Below are 22,503 nucleotides of genomic sequence, written 5' to 3'. Positions count from 1 at the left end.
TTTATTTTTTGTTCATACCACATGCCCTTCTGGGTTGGCTCCACATCATCTTTATTCTAGAACTCAAGCTAAAGAAGGATCTCCTGTGTGAATGGTTACAGTTATGTTTCAGAAGGAAAAGAGAGATGGCAGAGCCAAGGATAGCTCTTGAGCCTTTGGCTGCAAAGTGGCATGGGTCAGCCAGAGTGAGTTACACGGACAAGCCTGAGATCAGTAAGCAGCAAAGAATATTGTGAACAGAGAGCAATCTGCTCTTGAAGGTAGACAGGTAATGTCACTGCCATGTTAAGACCCTAGCATAGCCTGCTTTTGAGAAGAAACACTCCCTGCTAACATGATTATAGCCATACATCTTTGTTTACTTTGAGTCTAGCTTAAGTTGGAAAATTTCAAAGGAAAAATAAATATACCATAAGGTTTTCATATCTATTGATTTTCTATTAGTTCTGGAGTGTGATGGAACACAGGAATTGCAGGATTCTGGCCAACAGAAGTACGCAACCAATCCCATTAAAGGGAGCAGCTCAGGCTGCCTACTCTGAAAATCTATTAGACATTGTGGATTTTTTTCCTTTATATAAAAATGTCTTGGTTATTAAAGACTGGGACTTTACCTGGCTTTGGATTTTTCCCCAAGGGGAAAAAAAAAGACTTGTATTAAAATATTTTTTTGGTTCATCATACCACCACGCAAAATAATCCACGTCACTGGAAATATTTTGGTGAAGCTACACAGGTCTTCAAGTTGTGTTCTCATCCAGTGAGGTCAACATTACAGAATTCCTGACATTTCTCTAATATCTCTCTTTTGCATGTCATAATTCAAATTGATACCTCTATTTGCATAGCCAACTCCTGTTGGCAAGTTCTTATAATCAAAGAAGAATTCCTCTGTCGTGAACTTCTTTTAGAATCTGCAGAGTCAATGTCTCTAGCATGGTGAAGAATTTCTTTGCCAAACAAATTTTCAGGCAGAATAAAAATCTTGGCACTCTGGGCTCTGATAGAGCATCTGTGATGCTTGGCAACACATCTGGTTCTGCTGCTTTGGTGAAGAAACCTGCTCCTCGTCTCAACATGCAGTGGTGTCAGCCAGTGTCAACGACTCTGCCAGGGAGCCTGAAAAAAGTGTCTACTTCTACGAATGTTGTCAACCCCTTGAGAGCCAGGGCTGACACACTATTTCAAGAGGTTTTGTCAAGAAATGGAAGTCTGAGAGTAACTTTGTTGCTGCAATACAGACATTAACTAGTTTTCCAGAGGACCTGTCTCGAAACATGTGATTGACTTTCAAATACAAGTTCTGCTTTTCTGAGGCAAAGGAAATCCAATGACTAGAAAAAAGCAACAGGAAAGAGTCCGTTCACAGTTTGCTTTACCTGATGGCTTTCCTTGTCAAATGATCCAACTAAATCTTTCTATTTCAATTCTTTTCTCTCTACTGCCATGCTGGAAGGGCATGTTGGGGCACTTATCTACACATTCCAAGGCTGGAGAAGTGCTTCTGGAAAGGAACAAGGAGTGACAAAGCTTTCCAATTTGTTTACAGGTGGAAACCCACAGACAGTTGGAATCATTATAGAATTCCTTAAAAGCTAACTCTTGTCTCCCATGACTTCACAGGAAGTGAAGACCTCTTTTTTTTTTTTTTTTTAAATGATGAGGCATTAATGATGCAGACGTGTTAAAAGATGATCTACTCAACACAACAGAACATAAATTCAACCAGGACTTTGGAGAACTGGAGGAATTCCTCTGTGCTTAACCCTCATCGAATAAAGCCACAGCAGCTCCCATTCTGTTTGCTACTGTTTTCTCTTGCCAAGTTGGTGTTTTAAGCACGTATTCCATGCAACTGAAAAGTCATACTCAAACAGATGTCAAAAATAACAAGCCTATTGCTATGTCAAAAACCACTCATAATTTCAATATCAAAGCCAAACATCAGCCTTCTTGTAGAGGCTTACTTCTGAGCTGAACTAAACTTTATTTTTACTTGGACAATTTGCATTTATCTCAGGTGTTTGAGGATGCCAGGCATTAATGTCAAGAGGAAGGTAGTGAGAGCCACAGAGATATGACTTTATAAAGAAATTTTATAGTCTCTGTAAAAATCATTCTATTTCCATTGCAATAAAAAAGGCATGAAAAAGTTTTTGTGTATGTGTTTATGTGTCTCCCCCCACACCCACCGGCAAGGAAGAAGTCTACAGTTTTCTTCAGATTTTCAAAGGGTCTGTGACCTGAGTAGGGCTAATACCCTCTGCCCTGATGCTTCATGGAGTGAACTGTTTTGAGGAATAGAATGAATGTTCTGAGGAAGCGGAATTCTTCTGTGGAAAAAGCAAGTTAACCATGACTTGGTGCCGCACTCACCAATGAAGAATACAGGCTCCTACACAGGAAAGTAACCAAGTGCACAGACATGAGTACAAACCCACTCTTATTTCTAGGCAAGCTTTTCTGAATAAAAACTAAGGCAATTTGGATAAAAATATTTGCCTAATGGTGGGTATGAAGGAGGGCACGTATTGCATGGAGCACTGGCTGTGGTACATAAACAATGAATCTTGGAACACTGAAAAAATAAAATGAAAAAAAGAAAAAAATTGCTTTGTTATACTGTTCTTAGTTTCCATATTGAATGAAAAACTGCGTAGCCATATTCATACAGAAAAATAGCGTTAAGTTAATAAGGAAAAAATTAGGAGCTCAGATCTAGTGCTTTAAAATGTACTATTGTAAGTATGGAAAATGCAGTTGGAAGGCACCGGTATTAGTTCCTATTGCCACTATAAAGTATAAACCTATTGGCTTAAACAACACAAATTTATTAACTCAAAGTTCTGCAATCTAGAAGTCAGAAATGAGTCTCACTGGGCTAAACTCAAGATGTGGGTAGGGCCGCATTTCTTTCTGGAGGCTCTAGGGGAGAATCCATTTCCTTGCCCTTTCCAGCTTCTAAAGGCTGCCCACAATTCTTGGTTTGTGGCCACCCTCCTCTATCTTCAAGGCCCAGAGAGCAGCTCAACCCTCTAACACCACCCTGCCCCCCATCAGTTTGTTGGCTTAATGTCAGGGCTCTGGCCTTGACTCCATCCGCCCCCACACTAGATGCTGTACAGCTGGTCCTTCTGCTGCTGTTTCTTTGCCTTCAGCTTCTCCTAGTGCTCATTGAGCCTATGGTACAGGGCGCACCTTTTCTTGGGGCTGTAGAATTTCCTGAGGTTCTCCTTCTGAGTCTGGTGAATGATGGTGAGAACAAGGGTGAGGGGCTTATAGACAGCTCAGATCTTGGAGACCTTGGACCCTGCACGGCCTGTAATGTTGGTGACTTGCAGCTGGAGGAGCTCTACCTTCAGGTCCTCCAGATGTCTCAGCAGCTCTCCTTCTGGCCAGGAAGGTCCAGAGCACTGGCTTGGGCCATAGCTGGGCAAGGGGTGGCCACTTTGATGGCTTCTTAGGCTTTTAAGGATGCTTACTATTAATTTGGGTCCACTCATAGAATCCAGCATAATCCAACTCTTAGAAGGTCAGCTGATCAGCAACCTTCACCTCATTGGCTACCTCGGGGCCTCTTTGCCATGCAGTGTAATAGAGGTTCCAGGGATTAGGATGAGAACATCTTTGAGCAGTTATTATTCTGCCCACCACACCACGACTTAGCTGGGACAGTGGGAAAGGGCAGAAAGCACAAGAAGAGTGTGAGGAGCTAGAAACCTGGAAGAGCACCTCGCTGGTTTAGATGGTATACTCCCTGATTATACTACCAGAATACCAGAAGATCAGGTCTAAGGTAATCTGCATCTGTTCTTTAACTTTCATTCTCCTGGAAAACTTAGTTTTTAAGAATGGTAAAGATGCCTAACTTGGGAAAACCTGAGTGTCAGCCCTGGCTCTGCCACTCATTGTCAATATCACTTTTGGCAATGCACCTATGTTTGGCTGAAGCAATTTCCCCATTTTAAAATAAATTCGAACTAGTAGGTCTAGATGATTGTAGTAGGCAGAATTCTAAGATGACTGCCAAGATTCCCACTTCCTGGTGTACATGTTCTGTATAATCCCCTTCCCTTGTATGTGAAAGGAATAAAGAATACAATGGGATGGTCATCCCGTGATTAGGTTATGTTATATGGCAGAGTGGACTTTAAGAAAGGATTACCTTTGGTGGGCCTGGCCTAATCAGGTGAACCTTTAACAGGGACTAGGCTCTTCCTGAAGAGAGTTCAAGTGTGAAAGAGATTTGTCAGGAGGGATATTGTCTATTGATGGATATAAAGATGGAAAGGACCATGGAAAGTGACCACAAGGAGTGAAAAGCCAACAAGAAAAATAAGGGCTTCAGTTCTCCAAATACAAGGAACTGAATTCTATCAACAGCCCAAGTAAGATTGGAAGTGGGTTTTTCTGCAGAGCCTCAAATGAGAACTCAGCCCGACTGATGACTTGAGAATTAGACTGAGCACAGAACCCAGTTGAGCTATGCCTACACTTCTGACCTACCCTGCTGAGAGCTAATACATGCGGTTTGTTGTAAGCCTCCAGGTTTGTGGCCATTTGTTATGCAGTAGTAGAAAACCAATAAACTAATACAATGCTATTTCAGTTAAATGTGAGTTAAGATTTCTTTTTAAGAATTTTTTTCTTGACTCCTCTTTCCCTGCCTTTCTCCAAAGCTTTGATCGGCTTCCCCACCATGTAATTATTTCATTGAATATAACTAGAAAATGCCATTTTTTCTGATTGAAATCTTCTCTCCTCTCACACATTAGAGTTATCTCCTTCCTCCCATGCTTGATTTCAGATGCAGAGATGTATGCATATCGGTATATTATATACATGTTTAGGGCTGGAGAATCAAACCAGATAACACAGATTTTGAGAATTAAAGCAAGCAAACTGCGTATTTTGAAGTAAGTCAGATAAGTTTCACTCACTGCATCTAGTTATCTTGAAACACAGTAACCTTGACCTAATAGCTGAAGAAAAAGGCAAAGCAATGTAAGCATAAATGTCTGAACATTTAAATATCTTTTATCAATAAACATTAGTACTATGCCATGCGTTTGAATCCATGCTTATCCTGAGGAAAACCTGCATTCTATCTTCTGCTTCCTCATACTGCAGCTGGGTCCCATTACAAGGGTAGGACACACCATGGGAAGCATGCCTAAACTTTTTAAGCCACAAAACGAAAGCTGATCTTCATTAATTAGATGTCTAGATTATGCAGATCGACCGCTGTATTACTATAAATAATGTGGTCAGAAACACTATTATATGGCTTTTTAATACCTCCACCGGGGTTATTGAGCTAAGCCTTAATTACTAAGACATTCTATTAACCACAAAGGCAGGGTTTGGTGTCAGGTCAAAAATCAGATTCAATTGTGACTTTGTGGTCGATGGCAGAGAGAATGTTCTACAACAAAGGGAACTGAGAACACAGGGTGATGTCTTCCTAACATTCAATTCAGGAGAAATTTCATCTCCAGTACACCTTCACAGAGTGCTGCTATGTAATGCAGATAAGTGAAAATATTAACAAGCCAATGATTCATAACTAAGACCCACCATTTAAAACCCATATTCTCTGCCTTTGTGAAAACCATGGAACTGGATGAAGAGAGGAGTCACCTAATTTTTAGATTAAAGTCAATGTAGACAAGGGATTCTGGAATGAAGGTGAAGTCTGGGGATCACATGTCTTCACCCGAATAAGGATCAGCTGTTTTAATAAAAAGGGAGAACACATGACAAAAAGAATGCTCCAAAGGCCACGGTGTGGAAAAGCTTCCCGATCTGGGGATCCAGGTGAATCATGACTTAGCTTATACCAACTTCAACCAAAGTCTTCCCAGGTGGTGCTGAAGTCAGCACTAAAAAAAAGCTCTCACACAGCTGTGATGCAGAGTAATTATCATCTTTGTCTGCTTCACCTTTTTGTACCTGTGTCTTTAACCATCTACATAATGGTGGGGAGGGAAAACACTTCGAGCCGAAATGAAATAAACGACCTCGGTTTATGCCCACACGGACCTTGTCAAGTAGCCAATGACTCGCCCTTTCATTGTGAGTGACTAATATCAATGCTGGCTCTAAAGAAAGACACTTTTCATAATCGCCCAACAATCTGCTAAGTGAAAACATATGGATAGGCTTAGGCAAAGCCTGCCAGGGGTCTTTGCTGAATGGAAAACAGGTGCTCTCATTCTGTGCCACGTAATACCCCATTTACCCCCAAGTCCAAAGGTTAGAGGACTAATAGCTGCCTTGTGGTAATCAGGGAAAGCCAAGAAACTAGCCCTGGTGAAACATCTGGGACATATTTTACATACTTGCAACATATGCTTCAGGTTCAATTAAAGTGAGGCTTTGGCACATTTATTAATCTTTTTTACTTTTATCCTATAAGAGGACTCACTGACCTGACCCCACTATTATACCATATGAGAAAACAGAGAAATAATGAGAGCTAGAGGTCAGTACCTGCTCATATGGCAAAAAACACATTTGTTTTCTCCTGAAATTCCATTACGCATGACTCTACACACAAACTTTAAACAGAAGAACCAATGAATTTTTTAAGTAGGAAATTACCCTTCTCCCAATCAGACACACTGATAGCCAAGACTTAACAACCTTTACCACTGTGACAGCCAGTCCAGAGACGGAAGCTACTAAATGGGAACGCGAAAGATCCTTTCATATTTCCATTGCTTATAGGAAAAACTTTATATTTTAACACATCCACTCTAGGAGTCTTCCATTATGCAGGCCCCTAAAAGTCTTTTGTAAATTATTATACTTGAGATTTTCCTATTTTTTTTTGTTCAGATACGATTTTTATGCTATCAATTCCATTATGAGTAGAAAAGAAAAGCCTCCTTATAGATCACTTGAATAAAGAGTCGGATTTATGAAAATCAGCTCACCATCTTTTCATATGGAAAACACACTGTTTGCCAGCACCCTGTGCGCAAGAATACAGCTGAATTCACACAGTAATTTAAGCACTCACTTTCAATCACCTTCGGTAACTAGATCTGAAAATGTGTTAGAACCCGGGTGTCAGTTTCAGGCACCTAAACACTAGATTACAATAGATGCCACTTTAGAGGCTTGGTGCTCTTTCCACCTGGCATGTTCCACTTGACATCTAGGTTCTGGTGAGCTGGTTAACCAGGTGCGTTATTCGCTCCCCACTCCTAACATCCTCTCTATTAAAAAATGACCATCAAGCCGAGATGAGTGGTTTGGAGTATCAACAAACTGGCTTAAAAAAAAAAAAGAAAAAAAACTCAGGTTGACCTCAAGCAGGGACACTGAAGTACTAGACTTCACTAAGGGTTTCCATTTATTAACATTTTGGAGGGAACGCCTGCTGCTGGAATGAATCTTTATGGTAGCTTTAATAATAAAGCAGCAACAAGCAAGGGAAAATGGCCATAAATGGATGGCAGCTCAGTGTTTATCAGCAGAGAAATGATGATTCAGAGCTGGCATGTTGAGTTAAAATACAAGCTCTCTACAGCTCTACAACTGACCTTAACAATAAATCACCTCATTTATTGCCAGAAGTGTATGTTCATGTTCTTTAACATTAAAAACAAGCACATATGTGTTTTTGTAGAAAGGAGATTTTGTTAGTGTATGTTTGGTGATGTCGCTAATGACTAAATGATGTACAGAAGGAGAATTTCACCTAAAAGCTCTATCAATTTCAAAATGTTTGGAATGGTATTAGAAGGCAGAAAGTGTGTATGTGTGTGTCTATGTTTTCATTTTCCTTCTAGCCTTGAATATTAGGCAAGAAAAAAAATCATTTGGGAGTTTGACTCCCACAGTTTGTGATTTTTTTTTTTAAATTACATTTCTAATGCTTGGTTCCAGCATGCAAATTCTTACACCAGGATATACTGTACATCTCTACTAGAATCAAAGGTCAAGGGCATAAATTAAGATACACGGTTGTTCTCCTTTATTAAAAAAAAAAATCACTTCTTTACTATAAGAACTCTGGTTCCAGTGAAAGTCAAAATCTAGTTTTATACACTAAACAATTTGGGAATAATGAAAAAGGAGTGATATTCTCTTTTCCTTCCCAATCTCACTCTAGCTCTTATAAGATTTTTTGATCTAGAAATGCTCAAGGATTTCGATAAATCAGCATCGCTCTCTTTCTTGTCATAAAAAGCCTTTCTTCTCACCCCAGACACGACTACAGTCATACCAGATCATTCTAATTTGTCTTCCCAGGGGACAACCATACCAAGAAATCCCAGAAACTAGCTGGGTTTTTTGTTTGTTTGTTTGTTTGTTGTTTTTTTTTTTACTGTGGTCACCATTCCCATGCCAACCAGTGATCAGAAAACAACCTCTCAGCAAGCTTTCCCAACCAAGGAGCCATAGAGTCATTCCAAGTCAAGCCTAGGCAAGGGCCCTGAACACTGGGATTATTTAAATGCCCTCCTCCCCACACACGTGTGTTCTTTCGCTGCACAATTCCTGGAAAATTACAGATGACAATATTCATGTTCAACTTAAGCAGGCTGCTCTTTTTTTCCCTTCTCCCTGCCTCCGAAGTGTAGCCCGATTTGTAATACTCAAGATAGGACAAATTTTTGCCCTTCAAAAACAGTTGTCACTGCTGTTATCTTCACGAGAGCTATCAAGTTCCAGACAAGCTGAATTATTTTTTTTTGTTCCTGGCAGAAAAATATTTGACCCAGCACTGGACAAAAGCGAAGAGGATTTATAGCCGTCTCTCCTTCTTTGCAACATGCAGTGGCATTGTTAGGATGATAAACAGCACTGTCCAATTTTCTGGACTCAAACACTTCAACTCCCTTTTTAACTGTCTGTGAAAACAGTGTCATGTCTACATTTCCCCATCCCCTGGTACCCAAGTGCTGGGAAAGATAATTACCTTGTCATCTTTGTCATCTTCTTCTTCCTCGTCCTCCAGCATGTCCTCCACTACCTGCAGACAGAAACAGAAGTCATTTTTGTGCTCTTAAAGCAGAGAATTTTGTTCTGTCATTTTCAACCTTTTGGAAATGAAAACTTCATTAACATTTGAAACAGATGCACAGAGAGGGAACATTTGATCTAGAGATAGGGATTAGGAAAATGCAATGACTTTAATTGATTAATACCAGGGAAATGAATCCCAGTCAGGGGAACCCTACTTGTGGGAGATGTTGTGTGACAACCTAAAGAATCTGAAATATGCATCAGGTAAACTAACATTAATTTCAGAGATGCTTTCGATCAGGAGATTTCCTTTTTACCTACTCCACTTTCTGTATTAATCAGACACTTTAAGTTCAGAATCAGATAACTAAGCAGAAAACAGCTCTGTTATTTCTGATTTACTTTTCACCAAACTCTAAGGTAAAGTAATTTCCTCGTCACTGATTTATGCCGGTGGCCTATGGCATAAAACTAATAGCTTTCATGGCTGAAATTCTACTTATTTTAAAATTTTTATTGAATAAATTTGATACATAACATTGGTTAAGTCAAGTATACTATGAGTTACTTGGATACATTTATATATGGTAAAATGATTGCTAATGTGGCAATATTTTATCTTATTACATAATTAATAGTACACTATTTTCTATGTTCATTACACTGTGCATCAGATCTCTATGGCTTATTTACTATCTGTCCTGTGTGTGTATGCTATCCCTACCCTCCATCCCCCTTGGTGACTGCCTTATTGCTATTTTTTATCATTTAACTTTTTTTTAGAATCCATAAATAAGTGATATCATATAGTACTACACTTAACTCTGACTCGTCTTGCTTTTAATGCGTTCAAGGTCCAACCATGATGTCACAAAAGGGATACTATCTTCCTTCCTTTTAATGGAGTAATATTCTGTGTATATATACCATATCCTTTTCAACCGTTCATCCACTGATGGGCATTTGGGTTGTTTCCATATGTTGGCTTTTGTGACTAATACTGTGGCAAACATGGGAGTGCAGGTAACTTTTCTATACCTTGTTTTCATTTCCTTTGGGTATATACCCAGAAGTGTAATTGTTCAATCATAGGGCAGATCTGTTTTTATTTTGGGGGGAACCTCCATATTGTTTTCCATGGTGTCTGGACCAATTTGCATTTCCGCCAACCATACGGGTTCTCTAGTCACCGCTCTCTATTCACCATTCTCAGCACCACTTATTGTCTGTTCCTGACGACAGCCATTCTAACAGATGTTAGCTAACTCAGTGGTCCACTGATACAGAGGTGACACGGCATTGTGGTTCTGACTTGCATTTCCTTGATACTAGTGATGTTAAGCATAAATCCATCTATCTGTCGGCCATTTCTTTTTTTTTTTTTTTTAAACATTTTGTTTATTTATTTGACAGAGAGAGATCACAAGGAGGCAGAGAAGAGAGGCAGGCAGAGGGAGAGAGGAGGAAGCAGGCTCCCCACTGAGCAGAGAGCCCAATGCGGGGCTCGATCCCAGGACCCTGAGATCATGACCCGAGCCGAAGACAGAGGCTTAACCCACTGAGCCACCCAGGCATCCCTGTCGGCCATTTCTAGATCCTCTGTAGAAAATTGTTTAGTTCTTCTGCTATTTTTAAATTGGATTGCTTTTTTTGTTAGGGAGTTGACTGAATTCTGTAGATATTTTGGATGTTAACCCTGTATCTGAGAGATGGTTTGCAAAAATTTTCTCTCATTCTGCAGGTTGTCTTTTTATTAATTGTTTGTTTTGCTGTGCAGAAGCTTTTGAGTTTGATGTGGTCCCATTCATTAATTTTTTCTTTTGTCATTTGTGGTTTTGGTGCAACCAAGGCTCAAGTTTCAATTCTTGTGGATAAATGTCAACTTTTGACTATCTCTGTATTACTTCTTTTTCTTCCTTTTTTATTTTGTGAATAGCCAGAGACTCTAATTTTAAATCTCTGATTTTATACAAGGGTTACATTATGAGAATGGACACTGAAAATTAGAAATGTATTCAGTAATCAAATGTATGTAATATGTATATATAATCCAGGTAGATGGGTATGCATGAATGTATTTTTTAATGACTCCTAGTGTACCTACTTCAGCATAATGGAATAGTCATTTTGGATTTGCTCAATAATTTACCCTTTCCTTGATTACTGTGTCACTGTGGCATTACAAATGGGAGCTCCCCTGTTTCAGGTGTTTTACTACGGTTTTATACACCTTCTCTCTCTCTGTCCCTCTCTCTCTCTCTCTCTCCATAGAAACCAAACATTTAAAAAAAACTTTGGGGAGGGTTGCTATTCAGCTAAGTGCCAACTTCTGATTGCATTGATGCCATTTCATATAATTTCTAATTCTTGTGGTGCTTTTCTTTTTTTATCCAGTCTGTATCTTTATTTCTGAATAAACTTGATAGAATCATGGTTATTAAATATTTTTAAATCTTTCTCCCCAAGCTCATAACTTTAAAAGATAGAGACAGTGAGTGCTGCTTTCATGTGGCTTATGATACAGACGGGAATATGTTATGAGTGAAAACTTCAATAGCTAAGACTGTGTTATGCAAAGAGCTACACAAACTGAGATAACATGTCGGGACTCTTGGTGATCTAATAATTGTTCTCAAATATTCGAAAAGCATTAGCCTACTTAAAAGAATAGCCCAAGCGCAAGCCTCCTTTTCTCATAAACCAATATAGAACCAAAAACATCTGTGAGATGTTCCTGTGAGATTGTTCCTAATTTAATGTCATACTTTAAATCTTCTATTACATGGTAGAATTTTGTGGTCTTTGCTTTGGACATTCAGCATTTCAAAAGAACCATAGTAGCACAATGTGCTGTTTCCAATATCTGGTGAGAGTTTACACTTATTCTGAAGGCATATAAAGCAATTCAGCCTCAGCAAGAAGGAAGGACTCTTAACATTCTCTCTAACACTATTCAGCAACTCTGTAAGCATTTACTGTTAAGCCCCTTGGCCAAGAAAACACAGTGCTAGGTACTGTGGGAATACAAAGATGAATAACACAGATATTTCATCTATACTCATGTCAGCCCTCAAGAGGATTATAATTCAGTAAAATTTAAATGGAGGCTATAAGCTAATCTTTCACGTTGGCTTTTAATTTCCTGAAAATTTGAAGTATTTGGAAGTATATAGACAATAATAGCAATAACATATAACCAGTGCTCTATACCAGGCAATTCCAAACGGGGCCATTTTTGATGGAGGTTTCAATGGGAGAAGCAGCCACAGCATTTCAGTACTTTGTATTTCTTCAAAAGCATTCACCTAACACAGCAAATGGCTGAAACAGAATGCAAACCCAGACAGTGGGACAACTCAGAGATGGGTCTCACTCCCTGCCCAGTTCTTGGGGGTGGGGAGTGAGGGGTGGGGAGGGAAGAATTCACCCAACTCTCCTAAGTTTTGTTTAAATGATTATAATTTTGTATCTCTACTAAGATGACCGATTTAGATTAAGTAATTTGTTAGGTTGGTCATTATGATCCATTTTATTTTTCAGATAAAAGTTGTATATATGGGAGGTATAAAACAGGATAATTTCGTTAAGTAATGTTTTACTAAAATTACCTGCGTAAAGTCATTTATCGAATATGTCGAAGAAAAAGAAACAAATACTACAAGTATACTTTTACTCCCATGCATAAATTCGAACAATGTTTTTGCTGGTTATGATTAAAAATGTATTGGGGTGCCTGGTGGTTCAGTGGGTTAAGCCTCTGCCTTCAGCTCAGGTCATGATCTCAGGGTCCTGGGATTGAGCCCCACATCGGGCTCTCTGCTTGGCAGGGGGCCTGCTTCTCCTCTTTCTCTCTGCCTGCCTCTCTGTCTACTTGGGATCTCTGCCTGTTAAATAAATAAATAAAAATAAACAAATGTATTGCATGCTTCTCCTCTTCAATACTTATGATCGTGCCGCAGGTGCTAGGAAGCAAGAAGGGTGTTAGATTCTGCCTAGCAGACTGCAAGGTGCATAATAGGTGTTCCAGAACTATTTGTTGATAGAATGAACAGAGGAAAGCATCATCTATTCTTCATAGCCCTCAACAAGGTTGGGAAGGAACTGAACTAGCTTATCTGGAAAGACGTATACTTAATCAGGGATGCAGATTAATAAAAGCAAATTTTCAAAATGCCTTCCAATATATGCCCAGAAACAGAAAGCATACCCATTTAACCTTTAAGATTTGGAGATTTCTACTTCCTCCAAGTTAATTTTCTACAAATCCAAAATATCATCGAAACAGCAAACAAGCCAATAGCTTCATTTACACATTTTCCAAATCAGCTGCGGATCTTATGTTTGAGAACGACTCAAAGAGGTCTACAGAATCAGGCTCTTCATTTGCGAAACCCAAACTGTTCTTCCCCTGCACAAGTGGGTAATTGGCTACGCACAATTGCTCTACAAATGTGCAGCCAGAACCACCCAATACAACCATTTGCTCTTACATTTGGCAGAAAAGTGTTGTGTTAGCTAGAGGCCGTTGTGTTGTGTTTTAGCGCTCTAGAGAGGGCTTTTCCCCTCCTCCAGTGCCTTTTTAATGTTACATCATAAACATCTACAAGTGAGGATTTATAATACAGATGCTTTCCTACGGATGTTTTGAAGCTGCTTCAGAATGTATCCCACTACTACGTTTTGTTCAGGTGGGGTTTAAAGTGCTCTGGAAACAGGAGATAATAGCACCTATCCCACAGTGTTGATTAAGGACCCAATGAAATAGTGTATAAAGTACTTAACACAGTTCTCGTATTGAAATAAATGTTCAAAAAGGTTAGCTATTAGTGAGAAGAAAGCTAACATGAATTTAATGATATTTTAAACATTATTTTTTAAAAGATTTTTAAAATTTATTGGACAGGGAAAGAGAGTACAAGCAGGGGAAGTGACAGGCAGAGGGAGAGGGAGCCCGATGTGGGGCTCGAACCCAGGGCCCTGGGATCATGACCTGAGCTGAAGACAGACGCTTAACTGACTGAGCCACCCAGGTGCCCCTTCAACATACATTTTTAAAAATTATATTATTTTTTTTGTCCTGGGCAAAATATTCAGTGTTCTTTAGGACATATAAAATTCCAATTCATGTTTCACAGTCACCAAGAAACACATAAATGGACACAGGTAGAGGCGTGGATCAAAACCCTCCTTTAAAATGATAATGATTTCACTACTTTGCAGGCTTTAAGGGACCAAAGCAATGGATGGCTATGAAGGCAAGAGTGTTTCAGAAGTGGGGCTGTGCTTGAAGACATGAGCCCTGGCCAAATTCAATGAATACAGAAACTGCAACTAAGGTGTTAAAAACAAACTGAACGTATCCCTGAAGTGCATTTAGTGACTTCAAGAAACTGCAACCTCTCCCAGAGAACTCACGTAACACCTACCATGTAGAAAGAGAGTGGAGGAGTTTAATACCTAACAAAGAAAAACAAAATAAAGGAGTCCTGTCTCAAACTCCAGCTCTTTCCTCTTCAATAAAACCACATAAAGACTACATAGTTTTGTTTTCAAGTATATGAAGTCAAACTGACCAAACATTTGTCAACAATAACTTAATAACACATATGCAGAATTTCCTTGAGGAAAAAAAAAATAAGTGTTGAAAAAAATGCATGTGTTAGAAAAGATACATTTCTCCAAAGTTGTGTTTTTCTTTTCTTTTCTCTTTCCCTTTTCTTGAGGGGGGAAATCTCTCAGTTTGGCTCTAGAATTCTCTTTCCAAATTATGCTTTCTGATACCTTGCTTGAAAGCAAGTAGTATTAATCAAACAAAGGAAGGGCACTAGGGAAATCAGAAAGATGTAATGCAAGCAGTTAAAAGTGACATGACCTTCTGTAATGTCGCTCGTCACAGACTTATATGCCACACACTGGAGGAAGGTCTTGAAAGAAACGGATTCTTGGTACTATTCCTTGAATGTAATACTAATAAAGATGACATTTTTAAAAACACACGGAGACAGCCCCAAATGCAGCATGCCAGCTACATTACAGCTAAAGAATAAGCAGATAACATTATTTTTAAAAGCGTAATATTTCTTCTTCCATACTCCCTATTTGCTGAGCATTTGTCATTAACATATAAAATAGAGTATGTGGCTATACTTTTTTAAAAAATACATTTTCAAATGGAGCCAAACTCATCTGTAGAATCTGTATATTATATAGTCGCCCAGGAGCTCTTTTCGTATTATGACTTTTAATTATAATTCAACACAACTTAAATGTCTTATGATTTGCAAGGAAATAAAATTTTATTTGGCTGAAAATATTAATAATGGTGTTGGTAATCTAAATACAAGTACAACATGTTTAATAGTACTGCCCCAGACAATGATGTATAAGGGAGGGGACCTGAGGATGCAGAATAGAACACCAAGACAGTGAAGGGATGAGAAAAGGCAGACTCAGGTAAACTTCATTGTCAAAGTCCTCATGGGGTAGTGAATACTGATTACTGCTTTTTAATGCAACGTTAGGGGGTGTGTCTTAAAACAAAGTGACCAAAGGGAGTTAAAAGGCCTACCAATAATTGTTAAAACACTTTGTATTTTGAGTTGCCCAGGAATAAGGTCCTCCACTTACTACTCTTCAAAGAAAAAGGAACCGAGAAAGAATCCTGGTCATGTCACCCTTGTAAGATAAGGACTGAGTACCACGAAGCCAGAAACTCCCCAAGCCAAAGCTGAGACAAACCAGTTTCTCTCATATGTTTACTTTTTTCCTTGGAAATAATCTTTGAATATAATAGATGTTTTGCTATGTTCAGAATGAATAGTTGCACAATTCAAATTGCCTTACTCAAACACGGTCTATAAAAAAGCAACACATTTAAATTAAAGAAGAAATCACTGCTGTCCAGATGTGCAACTGCATGTTAAAAAATTAAAGAAAGAAAATTGTCACAAAAGAAAGAAGTTTCATATTTAATTTCATATTCATAGAACATCCAAATGTGTACAGATGCTTATATTTGGACACATTACAAACTAAATGCCTATTTCCACCCTAGAGATACAGAGGAATTTGGAGAGAGCAGAATTCTTCAACATGGTCTGGAGTTCATTTATACCATTTTGTGTGTGCATAAACCAAGCAAAGCATGCATTTGTGTGCCAGTGAATTTATTACATGTGTAAATATCATATGAAATTATTGGAAGCCAATGGATTGAGAAGATGCTTATAAACACTCTGACTCTTTTGGATGGCTGAAAAGAACCAGAGCTGACCTCTGGTCCACCAAAGTCAGCTAAAGTGCCAAATAAAACATGCCTGCTTCTCACAAAATTTTTGAGAAGGAACTTTTGCAAAATGAACGGCACAATTAAGCTGTACATATAATTTACTCCACGTTTGGAAGAATAATAAGACTCATAAACAGGTCTGGGATACACTGTTTCATCCAGTATATCTCAAAAGCAACTGGATGTATGATGGCTGCTTAGTTTGATTCACGCTATTAAGGATTTGACCTTGGCGTATTTCAGCTACAGTAGTCATCAAGATAACTGAACCACTAGATGTAATAATAATTAGTGTGATAGGCTTGCCAGTGAGGTTGAATATATTGCAACACAAAAGAAGGCAGACTAAAAAGAAAAGCATTATTACTTACTGCTAAAAGACTTCCTGATTTTTACAGAGACACTCAAATACAATTATTTCTTCTCGCAGAACGCATTTCCTTGGCTCATTCTGGGAAGTGCCATGTTGTAATTTAGTCTGATTCTTAATAGGAAATGTGGCTTTAATGTGGCTATCAGATGACTTTTGATGCATGCCACTGATTACATACAGCCTGTATTCTGCATCATCAACAACAACATTCTTATTTGCAGTATAATATGCTTTGCTGTAAGGTGCAAGGGCATTAAATTTACTTTGCTGGCCAAGAAGATGTAACCTTTTATTTTTTTTAAGTGTCAGCTTAATATGCAGAAAACCTCTTCCATTATAAAAGACTAAATATAATATAAATTCTATAATCAGTATAAGCATCTGAAATGAATTTCTTTTCATATTTCCCTCGGAGTATTCTTAAATGTTCATTCTTACACTTACACAAAGCCCTGGGAACAGAATTCTAGTGTTTATTTGAACTATGTCTCCATCTAAAGGCTTCCCCATGTATTGTATTTTCGCTGGCAGGGAAAATTCTGAGCTTGGTGTCTTTAGGATATCGGATATTAATTTGAGCAGGGAAAAATAGGTCAACTGTTAACCTACAATGTGCTTTCTGAATAATAATGCTTTTTTGAAACTATTTTTTGGTCATGTTAGAAAAAAAATATATACAAAAAGCCAAAAAGAAAAGGAAAAAAAAAACCCCACAAACTGAAAACACTGGAGTTGTTTAATGTGCTTTGCAAAGTGAGATTAAAAGATAACTAGACTTGCCACTAATGGATGTTATAAAATTTAGTATTTTCAAAGGAAAATATTTTTTGCCCATTAAAAGTAAACAGATTTCAAATAAAGAAGAAAATTATGCACTCAAGCCTCTTATAAAACCAGATTTCCATTCCAGAACCACGAATTTGTTATTTTTTTTTAAAAAGGCCTAATTTTAAATGTTTAAAATACAAAACAACCTTGGGAATTTTCATTTCAAATGAAATGTAATACTTTAAGTACTTAAAGTATGTCATGAGGAGTCCACATTATCTATTTAAAACATTTTCTGCAAAGCCAGAGGAGGGACAGGTGCGACCTCCAGTCTCCTCAGAAACATGCAATGCTCTAACCCCAAAGATAGGCTCGGGGAGCATTAAAGCAGCAGTAGTCAAGAAGTTCCTTTTCAGGTAAATGTATAGTTTTAGGACATGGACTAGAGAAAAATGCTACACTTTTGGAACAACAGAATTGGAAAACAAGACAAAAAATCATTTATATTGGAGATTAACATTAGCAAACTTTTGGACCGTACTGCTCTGCTACGTTCGATCCACTTTTTCCAGAAATTCTCAGCTACTCACTATGTTAAGCAGAATGCAGGAGAGAATGGAAGGGGTGAGGGGAATCGGTGGACATTTGTAGAGAAAAACATTCTGGCACTAATTTGATTCTCTTTTTCTTTTGTTCCTCTCAGTCCTAGAATATTTCGAGGCCTGAGAACATTATGTGAAAAAAATCTAAAAATAGACTGAGTTTTTGAATGTCAGGAAATCATAGAGTCCGAAAACTTGAGTTTTTTTCTTTATATCCCTTTTCTATAAATAATAATGATAAAAATATTTTTTAATCTCTTTTTGATAAAGAATAATCACCTCACAAAAGAAAGCCCATGTGGGTTTAGACCTACATTTGAACTGGAAAGAATGTCTATGGTGAATGGTGAATTGTAGCATAAAAGCCTGAATGAAAAGAATGTTCACGAAACCTCACACAAAACCTCCGTAACCGTTTTATCACAAGCTTTCCACAATATAGCACAAGAGCTCTATATTCTAGGAAAAGCTTGCCTGGTCCACTTATCATTTCTGCTTTATGTAGTGTACTGTATGATTGCTAAATTAGTGCATAATGTATTTATAATATTTATAGTACCAACATTTAGTTAAATAACCTTTATGTAAGATTTATGTTGATTTTTTTTATTTCTCATTTAATGGCAAATTATGAAGAGCATGTTTCATAAAGATAATTCTCCATTTAAATTCATCAGTCCATTAAATATTAAAATTATGTTTCTGATGCAATCGAGAACAAATTTGTCCAGCTTCAGTGATTATTTGCACTCATAAAAATTAGGCTTGATTAATAAAATTTAAATGCTTGATTAAGTTGACATTTTCATGTTCTAGTCTGATTTATTAAAATTAGTCCCCTTGCCCAGGCCTGGTATGCTATGTAGGTTTACCTTTCTCCTTCTCTTAGTCGACATCCGGAGTGAGGCTGTCAGGAAGGAGTATTGTGTTTTTGGACTCAAAGACGATTTAGACAGTTTCAGGAAAATGCCCTGTTCTTTTCTCAGAGTGCTGCCGGCCTTTGTCTTTATGCATTGTGCCTGCTGGAGGTTTGTATTACAATAAACAAGAAAAATGTTTCTTTCAAATATCTATTGATATGATCTAGAAAATGGCATTTATTTATGGTATTTCTGTAAAATTCAGTTACCAAGAAGTTTTCATCTGTAGAGGACTGGTCAAATTTCTTCATCTGCTTTTTTTTTTTTTCCTGATAAAAATACAGTTTTTATTATTGTGGGACTCCCACACACATAGCAGGTGGGATTATAGACATGGGAAATCTTTCTGTGGCAATGTTAATGTCTTGATCTATAAGCTTAAAACCAAGACTGATGGTCATGGAAAACCATCCTCTTCAAGAGCACTTACAAGGGAACTTTTCAAAAGAGGAAGTCACGTACAACGTCTAAACCCTCATTGCACCCTTGCTGGTTTGTCCTGTTTTCTACATGCGCGGGTGCATAGTTGTCATTGACTAAGTCCTTGCTGTATGGTTAAGACAGTATGTTGTCTCTTTAATCGTCACAAAACCTCAGCAAGGTAAGGTTATTATCCCTGTCTTAATGGTGAGGAAACTGAGGCTCAGGGGAATGAATAAATTTGTATGGCTAACAAGAGGAAGTTCTGCAATTAAATCCCAGATCTTCCTAATTTCAAAGTTTGGGCTTTTAACCTCTACCAACTGGAAATGAGTCGTGGTAATGGTCATTTTTAAGATGTTTTTGAGGCTATCCGTGGGAGCGTAACTTGCTTGGAAACTTTTAGATGAACCGACTTTCTCTCATCTAATCATGCTAACAGAATATTTGGTTATTTTTTAAAAAATAAATGATGTGGAATGATAGTTATTTTTTTCCTGCATAATGGAATAAATTCAGTGATAAATGACAGAAAATGCCCTTGAAGGCACATTTTAGTTTGGTTACCTACATGTACTATTAAAGTTCTACATAGAAGAAGATGGAAAGACTTTAGAATTGCATGCTCTTGATAATGTATACTACGTAACACTAAACAACAACAACAAAATGAACACAAACCTCTCTGAGTTACTAGACCCCTATCAGAGTTCAGATTTATAAACATTTTCCACAAGCAGATAAAGACATACCATTTGGTTCCCACTTTTGGCTTGTTAACTGAGGTCTTGTACTTTCTTACCACCTTTCTGATCCAGGGGCAATAAATCTTCGCAAATATCATAGGAAACTCTGTGCCAACACCAATCACTACAGAGGGCATGATGCTTAGAACCAGTAATGCAAACTAGTCATGAGGTCAAGGGTCAGCCACAAGGTGCTTCTGTTGGCCCTATATCCTACCTCCTTCACTATAAAGTTCAAAGGAGTTTTGGCTTGCTACAAGGAGAATGCAAAGCCATTAAGAAGGAACAAACAGGCTATCACTAAAAGCAGGGAGAGTAAAAATAACACAGCCACCCCGAGAACTGAGACCAAAATGATGAGCACCTTTCCCCCCCCTTCTCCATCCCCTTCTTCTATTACAGAAGCAACAAAATTGTGGGGGCAGACCTTTTCGAAGAATGGAGATAATAAAACCATTTGGTTGACATACAGAGGTAAATGCTGGGCTTGGACACGTTGGAGAACCATCTAGGTGATGAATTCTTTGGATCCAAGGGAGGCTTTGAAGGGAATTTTAGAAAGCTGGTTTTACAAGGAGTTTCTAAGGGCTCCAGGGGTCATCTGGGGCCCAAATAAGAGGCTATAGGTTATTTATGGAGCAAGAGCTTCAAGTTTCTCTCAAATTTGCCCAGACAGTTCATTTAGTGGGAAAGGAGCAAGATTTCAGGGCAGAAATCCTCTAGAAGAATGAAGCTCAGCTCTTTACCTTGTAATATTCTCACATGTGTCTTTGGAGAATCTGAGCAAGTTGGGAAGGATTTAGGCAAAATTGGAGAGTAACTGGAAACATCCTCTATGGTGGTTACCCCTAACTTTAAATTCTGTCTTCTGAGTCCTCGCAGATCCAAAGCAAGCAGTATGCCTTCCACCGAGGAGAATCCTCCGTAAATTGACTTTTAAAAATAGAAACGCTTTCCTTTACATCTTTCTCTATAGGAACGGACATGTCACGTACAGGTGACATTCATCTTCCACCATTTTACAATTTTATCTTTCCAATTTGAAGTTTAGATGAAGTCTGAGAAGACAGCAAAAGGCTAGCCAATAAACTGAAGAAGTATGAAAGGCAAACACAGAGTTAGGAAGAGCAAAACGGACAGACTGAAGTGTAGAATGGGTGCTGTGGCCACAGATAAACACCCCCTTTCTTTACGTATGCAGCCCACGCACAGACATCTGGGGTCATCTAAATGTCTTTCGGTTGCACACGTGGCACATCACCTACCTGCCTCTATTAGCACACCTATTATGTTCACGCATTCGATTTAGTTATTCATTTCCTTCTAGACCACAAACTGGCCTGGGCAAGGATCCTGTCTTAATCATCTTTGGAACAAGAGTTAGCACTGTGCCTGGAGAAGTTCAATACACTTTCACTGAATGGAAATACTTATGCATAAAAATTAGACAATTTTTAATTTGGAAAGATTGGACTAAAATATTTGTTCATTCATCACAGTTTTGAGCAACTACTACACTGCCATGTCTGCGACATCTCGTTCCGTGCGGGGATTAAATACACAAATGCGAAATACAATGAGAACAATTTTAGGCTGGTAAGGAAGACCCACAGTGGTGCGACTATTACAATACAGTGAGAAGGATATGGGGTCTGAGTGGGGTGAGGGTATGTGTTCTAAGGGTACATGTTGGCAAGGGTAGGCTGGTGGTAGGGGTCAAGAGTAGGAGGGAAGTCAGGGATGGTTCTCCGGAGAAAATGAAAAAAATGCTAGGTAGTTACCCAGGAACATATACACAAAATATTAAAATCCTACTGGCTGGCAAATTAGTATTAATTTAGTAAGCCAAAATACTCAAAATGCACAGGAGCTCTGACCCAAAACTCTCCTACAATGATTTCCTCAAAGGGCATTACCAGAGACCACATAGAGGATCTGGTCAAAAGATTTCTCTACAGCATTATCTGAGATGGCAAAAATCTTTGAGACATTTCTTTTTTTTTTTTTTTTTTTTTAAAGATTTTATTTATTTATTTGACAGAGAGAGATCACAAGTAGACAGAGAGGCAGGCAGAGAGAGAGAGAGGGAAGCAGGCTCCCCGCAGAGCAGAGAGCCCGATGCGGGACTCGATCCCAGGACCCTGAGATCATGACCTGAGCCGAAGGCAGCGGCTTAACCCACTGAGCCACCCAGGCGCCCTCTTTGAGACATTTCTAATGTAAGTGTTCAAGAAAAAATTGATTAGTCACATGGTGAAAACTATGCAGTCACTAAAAATCCTGTGGTTTTCCAGTGATTTAAGGGATATTTCTAAATAGTGTTGATATAAAGAGTAGGTATACTAACAGTACATTTAATGTGATCCAATTTTTGTAAAAAACAAAATATGCCTGATGAAAAACAGTA

At 38.4% G+C, this 22,503-nt stretch overlaps 1 protein-coding gene across 9 annotated transcripts in view; it reads right to left on the bottom strand.

Moving 5' to 3' along the window:
- MCTP1 (multiple C2 and transmembrane domain containing 1) overlaps positions 1-22,503 on the bottom strand; it is a 520,392-nt gene that overhangs the window by 63,546 nt on the left and 434,343 nt on the right. For 8 of the 9 annotated variants that reach the window (XM_032335735.1, XM_032335734.1, XM_032335733.1 and 5 more), the window contains one exon: positions 8,933-8,986. In XM_032335735.1, the coding sequence (XP_032191626.1) occupies positions 8,933-8,986 (54 nt within the window). Of the gene's footprint in view, positions 1-1,637; positions 4,983-8,932; positions 8,987-22,503 lie in introns of those variants that run through there. The other variant, XM_032335739.1, reaches the window with a different exon arrangement.

Source organism: Mustela erminea, chromosome 3, assembly GCF_009829155.1.
Source record: "Mustela erminea isolate mMusErm1 chromosome 3, mMusErm1.Pri, whole genome shotgun sequence".
Taxonomy (NCBI): Eukaryota; Metazoa; Chordata; class Mammalia; order Carnivora; family Mustelidae; genus Mustela; species Mustela erminea.
This window is presented reverse-complemented; position numbering and strand designations above follow the sequence as displayed.